A 9237-nucleotide genomic window follows, 5' to 3' on the forward strand; every position below is an offset into this window, starting at 1 on the left:
ACATTAGTATTACGTCCACGAAAACGGCGAACGGGATACTTTTTAATGATCTAAAACAATTTCGGAGTATTATCAAGAACGATGCACAAACTTTTTTTTTTTTTTTTTTTTTTTTTTTTTTTTTTTTTTTTTTTTTTTTTTTTCATTACGATACATTTTTGCGGTGCAAAACTTTTGTTTTCTTTTATACTTCGAAAACGTAGAAAAACAAAAACAGATTCAAGGCGTTGCTTATAATCTATAAAAGTTTCTTTATACATATTTGACAATTTATATGAAGCGCGTGTTGAGATTCACGGACTCGAATTAATTTCCGAAGTATCTCCGAAGTGAGACGCGTTCGCTTTTCGTTCTGCGTTTTTGCAGTTCATTCTTAAGGTGTCTGGATCCGCTAAGAACCTCTGCCACAGAATATCCTTCTCACGTTCCAAATTGACATCCATCCTCTGTGAAAACAAGAAAATTTATTAGCAAAACGGCAATATATATTTGTGAACCTCATTAAACATGAACAAGTGATATACCAATCGCTCTTTAAACTGATTTTTAATTCTTGTTATATCTTCCTGCAGGTTTTGAACGTCCGCGGATACTTCTTCAGATTTGACGCTTATTTCGTACGACATCGGTCTGAAGCTGATCGTCGGCCCGCTTTGTGTCTCAGCCACGTAATGTTTGTTTATTTTGTCCTCTCTGCTCCCACAAAAGGAATCAGAAAAGATATATATCATAAAAATTACCAAAATTACTAACGAAAACAAAATTAATACCTACAGGTTTTGTAATTTACAGATTCTATTATTTAAGTGCATTTCCATTAGAAATTTTTTCTTCTCCGCGTTGTCGGCTAGCAGATCATCATATTTCTTCAATGCGGAAGACAGCGTCCCGTCTGAATTATCGCCGAGCATCATAGAGATGAATATATGATTGAATACATTGTAGGTTTTTGGAAAGTTCGTCATGAGAGTTGCGTATTCGTCTTGTTGTTGTTGCATGATTTCCTGCACATTTTACGTATGTTTCTAGTGTGTTAATAGAGCAAAAATGATTTATATTGTTTTCGTTATACAACAACTCTCTGAGCCATTTAAGAGCTAGCGAGAAATAAATGATGATGAACTAAAACTAACAGATCTTGCAGCAGAGAATTTGTATTCTGTTGTGATGTAGTGACGAGCATCTGCGATGAATTCAGCAACTTCATTCAGGCGGTGAGATTGCATTTCCATTAATATACATAGTAAATCAACATAAACATGTCCGTGTTCTCCGGCGAGAGAATATAAATTCTCCAGTTTCTCGAGACGAGCCTTCCTCCGTTCGAGACGAGCCAGTGCGTTGTTTTTTTGAATTTTTATTATTTCTATTTCCGCAAACTGAACTACTTGTGGAATCTTTTGGCTCCACAAAAGCTCGATATTCTCTTCCAGATAATTCCTCTTCCTGCTTAACTCCCGTATTTCATCGCTATTTAAAATTAAAGTACGAATTTAATAATTTTAATTAATAAGTTTGTTTAAATAATACGCACACAGATATAGATATATATTTGTATCTTATAATATATCTCTAATAATATATTTATATCTAATGAATATTTGAAATACATGTTCGCTATTTCTTTTCGTTCTTCTCTACGTCAAAACTATGAAAGAATTGTTTTGATATGAAATGAAGCAATAACTTAATGATAAATAATATTTTTTACTTACTGCAAAATACTGTCTCTAGGTACTTTTATATTCCCGCCATTATAAATATTCTGCACACATTCCAATATTGCTGTATAAGGTTCTTCTTGAATTTTAGCATCAATCTCTTCAAGTTTTGACTTTGTTAAACTACATGAAACAAAAAAAACAAACAAACACAAGACAACGTAAGTATATTATTTCATACATAAAAAGCGTTTAGAGAATACTTACTTTGTCTTACATAAATATAATTCATGCATCTTTTCATCAACTTGTTTATCTCTACTGTCACTTATCAGAGATCCATAATCAGAGTCTTTGGAATCTTCCTTAGTAGTATCTCCAAAATGTTTCTTTACGTGAGTTCTTAGATAATGATTGTAAAGTTCTATTTGCTTGATAAACAGATCTATGGGCATTTGTGACCACAATATTGCTCCGCCTTGCTAAAAAAAAATTAAAGGTCATACAGACAAATATTATAACAAACACTCAACAAATATTAATAAATTTATATGACTTGAATTAATTACATTCTGAGCGGCGTCAGTGTACACTTTCAAAAGAACATTGACATTATTCGATAACTGATGATTGTCCTTTTCGTATTCTTTCAGAACTGCATTACAATCATCATATATCTTTTCAGTTTCAATTTGCTCTTTATCCAGTATAATGTCTGCTTCTTCAATATTATCATCCATCTGGTTTTCTATTTGTCTGAAACAAGATTGAGTGTTAACTGTTTCATGTATAATAACTGTATAAGAATTCTTTAATTTGAATATAGAAGTTTGATTTTGAAAATATATTACTCAATTGACACTTAATTGCAGAAATTTTATATGATATCTATTGCTCTTTTTTTACTTCAAAAGAATTTTAATTTTATAATACTTAAGAAATCAAAGAATTTTAAAAGAATACACACTTCAGATTTTTTATATTCTGTGGCAATAAACAAAGATACTCCTCATCTTCTCTGCAGCTTTCCTTCAATTCTTCATATTCCGCTAGTAAATCCTCTGTGTCATCAATACTAACGAGTTGAAGCAAGTCCGGATAGTCTTCTGTGGCTTCTTTCAATGCAGTTTCTAACGCTTCACCTTCCAACCATTCCTCAGACTCTTGCAAAACATTTTTTCTATGTAACAAAAAAAAAACAGAGAGACAGTGAATTTTATTTCAATCAACTTCGACTGAGCAACAAGTATCTTACAATTTTATTTCTTCGTTGGAGAGAATATTAGCACTGCTCACATTCTTGCAGAACCATTCCAGGAAAGGTTGAGTGCTCGCGTCGTCACAAATTTTGCTCAGGATCTCCGATGTGATTCCCGACGACACATCTGGGCGCAGCCCGCGTATTTTGTTATGGAGTATTTTACCGGTAATGCTCATCTTCTGTTTCTACACTTATTCTTCCAATTACTGGAACAATTCTTTCACACATCAACATATATTCAACATATATTCGTTCATTTTGCGGGACACATTTGATAGACAACTTTTTGACAAGCCGGACTAGCCGCTCAATCGCTCAACAAGTCCTAAATAGTGTTGACGACTTCCGATAGATGAGGTTGAAATCAATATGGCGCGTCCACCGGCAAATTTGTAAAATGGCTTCTTCGCTTCGTCAAAAAAGTAAGTTTATTTTTAATCAAGAACAATCTTTAAGCGCGATTGAACAGACAAATTTGTTTGGAAAACTTTACAATGATGTTATCGAACACATCGAATCAATGATATATATTTCAATTATTGAAGAGTAAAGTATTTTTGTACGTATTTAAGGTGCAGTTTCGAAACAAACACGCACACAGATGCCACAAATGCTTCGAAGTATCGTTCTATCTTTGTTCTACATTCCATGAGGAATAAAGACAGAATGATGCTTCAAAGTATTTATAGCGCTATCTTGATCGCAGTCTAAAAATGTAAAATCGTAAAATGTATTCCTGTGTATGTCGACTTTTTTCTTTTTTTCTCTACTCAAATAACAAATCGTATTATCTTTATAAGTGAGTGTTTACAATAAAGTTTGTTTTTGAAAAGTAAGAATGGCGAAACAAACGACGTTAACACTTTGCTTTTGATACTTAACACGCATGTGCGTAAAAAGCTGCGCGATTGTACTACAGTTTGCAACACAGTGAGCGCATTGTTTAACAAATAAGATGTATGTTTGTGTTTCTTGTTAACAATTATTGAAATTACATGTCTCTTACATTTATTATTCATTTATATATTAACCTAAAAAGCGTAGTATACATATATATATATCGTATACAAGTTAAATGCAAATTCTAACCTTACATTCTAAACAATTTCACATCTAACGTTATATGTTTTACAGAAAAATGAGATTGACGTCACGTTGGTTTGCTGGTAGAAGGCCACAAAATGAAAATAAAGTGCCATTTAATGCGGTGTTGCCGCTGCAATTAAAGGATCGTGTATCTTCAAAGTTTCGTAAAACTTCAGGTATGTATTGTATATTTTAAGTAAGCAGAGGCAGGTTTATGTTATTATTTAATTATTGCTTAATATTTTAAAATATAATTACAGCAATGGTAAAAAAAGTTATTTTTTAGTATCAATTTTTTTAAATGTTTTAAAAAGTTTTATATATATATATATATATATATATATATATATACCTAGTCCAATATATTAAAAAAATTCTATTTTATACTAATTCAAAATACTCTTATTGCAGATCGTGGATGTTTATACGAGATGACCCTGCTTCTAACATGTCTTGATGAAAATGCGTATGAAGACAAACTTTGTCTCTCAAAACTTAAATCATTGGAAGCATGCTACGAAAGATACAATGAGAATATAAAGCGTGCAAAGATCGAAACGAATGTGCCAGTACCAAACAGTAAGAATTTAAATTCTAAGCAAGTAACGTATCTTTTACGACAATATCCAACAGTATAGTGTTTTTTTAATTAATAAACAAATAAAAAAGTTAAAAAAAAATTTAGATCAAACATAGTATGTGTAATATAAATGCATATAAAAAGTTCTGTAAATATATTTATCAAAATGTTTTATTATTTATATATAATCTTTAATTATGTACAATTGCTAAAGAGTAAACAATATCCCTGATAAAGTTTATTTTTTAATTATCAAAATTATTATTTTTATATGCATTGACGCCTTGATTGTCGGTGATAATTTCCTGTTTACTAGAAACAGCACTTGAACGTTTCAATGCCAATCGCTTCGAGTAACCTATAATAGATATTTTTAATACATTTTTAATACATTTTTCATCAAGCAGAGGCATAAAATGATTAATACACATAAATACTTACGAACTGGTTCGATATTAGAAATAGTTGTGAGTTTTTGTATGACATCTAGCTGATGTTCAATTCTCCTTAAAGCTTTATAATTTTCCATTTGTTTATCTCTATAAAAATAATATGTACAAAATAACGTTATGGCACATAGTGTTAAAGCAACTTTTCTGTAGAACCATGTTGTACTTAAAAGTTGTGCCTGTGTAAAGAAACAGATCGATTACAGTTTTTTTTTTTTTAATGTTAATTGGATGTAAAATATGGTAATTTACCTTAACTTCTGGAGATTGATGTACAATACTGTCATAATAATTGACTAATATTCTCTCGGCTACTACGTTCAAACTTAAAATAGTGAAAAGTGCAACTCTCGCATCGGCTGTTCTTTTTGAAGAACTAAACAAGGCACAAACAATACAGCTAACAGTATAAAATATGATAGACTGGAACCAAGACACTTCCCCGATAATCCAGCTTTGAAAAGTGCGTATGTAAGAAAAGATTTCGTAAAGCAATTCTTTCTGATCCTTGGCTGATTCTCTGTTTAATTTAATTAGGAGTTTAAATTGAATTATCAATTGCATTATCCGAATGCTCTCAAATAAAATACAGAAATTATTCTCGTAAATTTACTTGAAATCCGACACCATGTTGCTAACTGTTTCGGACGAAGTCTTTAACACAGTTCCGAGTTCCTTTCCATGATCCAAAAGTTCGTTTTGAATACGTAAACCTTCCTTCTGACTATTCAGTATTACACCTTGCATTTCCGATGCTTCTAGAAGTTGATCTTTCATTCGAGAAGATACTTGAAATAATCTAGAAGTGCATACAACGCGATAAACATGTATACATGAGAAACTTTGGTTTTGTATACAATATGAAATGTGTGGAAGGAGGTATTTTATATTATAAGATACTACACACAGAGTATATAGAACATCATTTACTCACAACTTTATGGTATTGTCAACTTCCGCTTGCCAAGCTTCATGATGCAGAAAGAAACATATATGAGTAGTATGGGTATAGAATTCATTGTAAACATTAAACTCTCTGTCTGCCATACTACTGATGCATTTTCTGCGGAAAAAAAAATATTAAACAGATTTATAATAAAAGATAAAACAGAATGATCAAAGGAGATCAAAATAAAGCATAAAAGATAATTTTCTAAGTAACGTTTGATTCACCGACGCTCATCTTCTGATTCGCTCAGATGACAATTATAAGTTTTGTGACCAGAATCCTCTAAAAAACAATTTGTCAAGCGCAAAGCGAGGAGAGAATGCTGATGATCATTGAGTTTATCGCAGCTGCTCTCCAGTGATTGAAGCGCAGTATGCCAACATAGTCCATGTTGTGGCAATGATGCTTTTTCTGTGAAAATGATGATTGGCTTTTTATCAAAGTGCTGTTGATTAAATTTTCTTTTTTTAATGTTTAAGTTTTTTACCCTTTATTAAGGAATACTCCTTTTCTCCTAAATGTCTCAAAATCATGTTGCCATTATCGGCTAATATTATGTCAATGACAAAAAATAAAAGCCAGATCATCTTAGAGTCAGACTTTTTCACACATGATTTCAGAATGGATACATTTGTAGAAGATAACAACGTATATTGAATTACAGTTTTAATCATTTCTCCACCTGACACATTCCAAGTAAGAAAACTTGTCAATGTCATTGAGAGAATGTGTATGATGCACCTACAGAACACATTTGTTTTACAAATTCGATGATTAGTCACAATTGCACGTTCAAACAAAACGAATATAAAATCAAAACTGCGAGAAACTTATTACACAATAAAAAATAAGATTTTTACTTTCTCTGACAATATGCGCACATACATCTCACTTGTTATTCATATTAAAAATTTATATTCGATGGTGTGTTTATAATATTTACAAATTATTTAAGTAATTTACATTTCGAATGAATTTCGCAATAATAAACGGCAAGTATGTACATATAATTATGAAAAAATGCCGAGATTAGATTACTATAACAGAAAGCTCCATTGTAGAGCATTCAAAAGTTTTCTCAACTGTTAACGCACGCGTCTTGGAGTGACGCCAGAATTGTCTGACAGAAGTGCTGACATCTTATGCGCACATTTTGTACTTAACGTGAGACCTTATTTTGTCTCTGCTAAATATTACTAACGGTCGATTATTAAAGTTCAGAACATGTATATATTTAGACTTATTGTCAGTTGTAATAACGGAATTTTGGAGGCTGTGTCATGATCTCTTTAATATTTTTTTATATATTTTATCAATTACCATACTCCATATTGTGTGTACATAAATAAATAAATATATATATATACATATATATATAATAGCTCAGCTATTATATATAATTATTACGATTAATGTCAATTATATTATCAAGTTTATTATAAGGTTGTGCAATTTTCGCTCCATTTTTATTCAGAACAATTTAACGATAAATTGTTGCAAACAACAATATTTGTTTTGATTAAAATTATCACTTTTTTGGATTGAATTTTATTATCTACTTAATTATCTCCTATACAAAGTAAAATTAATCTTCACACGCTTGCGATATTTCAAATTGATCTCACAAAAAAGAATCATGATGATCTCTTAAGTTCCCACACATCAAAACATCTTGGAATAAGACAATCGAATGCGCTTGCGACCGCAGAAGCGACGTCGCGACGCGACATGTGTCGGAGCGCCGCTGGCAAACGGCCAACTTTGCTTGCCATTGAATTTGCGGGCCGAAAATAAATAAGTGCGGTACGGAGGCAGGCACAGTGACACGGGTTCGATCTCCTCGCTTGCCTCTTAAAGACCGGTTTATCCGAACAAGCGCGGGGACATTTCGGGATCATTGTTCGACCTAGCTGTTCTTCTCGTAACTCGCGCGAAGACGCCAGCGGCCAAAGACATACTCGCACGAGAGTGCATAAATACTCTGCTCTCGCATATATTTCTTATTCTTATTGCACAAAATAGAGATCGGCAAAACGCTGAAAGTGTGCGCGAGCGTATATGATTGCACGGCTGCTTTGCACGCCTATTACGGTCACAACTTAATTAAATCTATCAAGAGACATGCTAAAAGGAGATTTCGGAAAATATTTGAAAGTTTGGAAAATTTCAAGTATGTATATACACGCACACACAAAATACATAAAAAATTGTTTTAATAAAATCTGATTTTTTTAAGAGTTGTAAAAGGGAGCCTATAAAAAAAGTATGTCTCTTATAATGTGTTTGTTTTTTTAATACATTCAAAGCTTGTCAAAATTGACAAGGAACAAGTTGTTTCCTTGTAAATATTGTAAATATGTTTCTGTTTATTTTTTTAGTCTTTATATTATCATACGCATATATATAAATTGTTCTATATTTTTTTCACTATAATTTCTCTCACATTTTACATTCTAATCAACTTCTTTATTTTTACTATAATCAAAAAAAAAAAAATTTGACGCTACGCTATTGTATTGGCATAAGTGATCTACTAAATAAACGATTATGCCGCCTTGTCGTTAATTTACGTTGACATTTATCGCGAAAATAGACAAATCGTTCGGGCTTACTCTCTTGTGACACGGTATTTTCGATATCACTTCGCGTCTACATCATTTTGTTGTTTCTAACTTTTTTATGAAATATTTATTGTGGGACCACATCTAGCACGGTATATAATCCGTATTTCCTTTCCCTGATTTATCGCGTCCCTAATTTTCCGCGATATTTTTTTTTTTTTTTTTGGTACTGACTTGATTCGTTTTCGCTTCCGGCCGATAATTTAACGGGCGACAATATCGCCCACGACTAAAATTATCGATATCCTGCGGCACGAACAAATGATCTCAAGGGCAGACAGCGATCGATCACCCACTACCGAGAGATGAGACGCGTACGTGGCCTTTAAGACGCAAGAAAAAAAATATTCAAGAGAAGAGAAGAAGAAGAAGAAGAAGAGAAGGAGAAGGCGATAACCGATCGATCACCTGAGCGGCGGTGCGTTGCACAACATTCTGTGTGATGAAGTATAATATATATATAATATAGGGGAGACCGGTACACAATGAGACACGGTACACAATGAGACACTCTATTTATAATAAGCAATAATTGGCAAAATCACTTTGTATTTTATTTTTTATATGTACTTTTTCATTCTTTACCGACGTATATGATTTTTGTTATTAAATAAAATTTAGTTTTTTATT

The 9237-nt window shown here is 32.1% G+C and overlaps 3 protein-coding genes across 6 annotated transcripts; 1 reads left to right on the plus strand and 2 right to left on the minus strand.

Moving 5' to 3' along the window:
- Positions 1–161: 161 nt before the first annotated feature.
- Positions 162–3304, minus strand: LOC109863642 (HAUS augmin-like complex subunit 3). The gene is made up of 9 exons (XM_020444012.1): positions 2917–3304; positions 2629–2841; positions 2231–2417; positions 1929–2143; positions 1716–1844; positions 1134–1470; positions 775–1004; positions 525–693; positions 162–446 (listed from the first exon to the last, which is right to left on the minus strand). Exons 1-9 carry the CDS (start codon positions 3096–3098, stop codon positions 294–296), a joined length of 1815 nt encoding a protein of 604 aa, XP_020299601.1. The 5' UTR covers positions 3099–3304; the 3' UTR covers positions 162–293.
- A 339-nt stretch (positions 3305–3643) lies between these two features.
- Positions 3644–4692, plus strand: LOC109863660. 3 transcript variants are annotated; one of them, XM_020444047.1, is made up of 3 exons: positions 3644–3721; positions 4057–4184; positions 4420–4692. In XM_020444047.1, exons 1-3 carry the CDS (start codon positions 3651–3653, stop codon positions 4644–4646), a joined length of 426 nt encoding a protein of 141 aa, XP_020299636.1. In that variant the 5' UTR covers positions 3644–3650; the 3' UTR covers positions 4647–4692. The 3 variants fall into 3 exon arrangements, with proteins under 3 accessions (XP_020299636.1, XP_020299647.1, XP_020299656.1); XM_020444058.1 differs by lacking the exon at positions 3644–3721 and adding an exon at positions 3728–3852; XM_020444067.1 differs by lacking the exon at positions 3644–3721 and adding an exon at positions 3764–3879.
- Positions 4693–4713: 21 nt separating this feature from the next.
- On the minus strand, positions 4714–7092 carry LOC109863648. Of its 2 annotated transcripts, none has more exons than XM_020444036.1 (8): positions 6950–7092; positions 6474–6727; positions 6211–6397; positions 5972–6100; positions 5651–5836; positions 5290–5557; positions 5030–5216; positions 4714–4946 (listed from the first exon to the last, which is right to left on the minus strand). In XM_020444036.1, coding segments are annotated over exons 1-8 (1326 nt in total). In that variant the 5' UTR covers positions 6952–7092; the 3' UTR covers positions 4714–4833. The 2 variants fall into 2 exon arrangements, with proteins under 2 accessions (XP_020299625.1, XP_020299614.1); XM_020444025.1 differs by having other exon boundaries at positions 6847–7092.
- Between the last annotated feature and the right edge of the window lie 2145 nt (positions 7093–9237).

The sequence above is a fragment of the Pseudomyrmex gracilis genome, unplaced genomic scaffold (genome assembly GCF_002006095.1).
Source record: "Pseudomyrmex gracilis isolate BER0280 unplaced genomic scaffold, ASM200609v1 scaffold_0, whole genome shotgun sequence".
NCBI lineage: Eukaryota > Metazoa > Arthropoda > Insecta > Hymenoptera > Formicidae > Pseudomyrmex > Pseudomyrmex gracilis.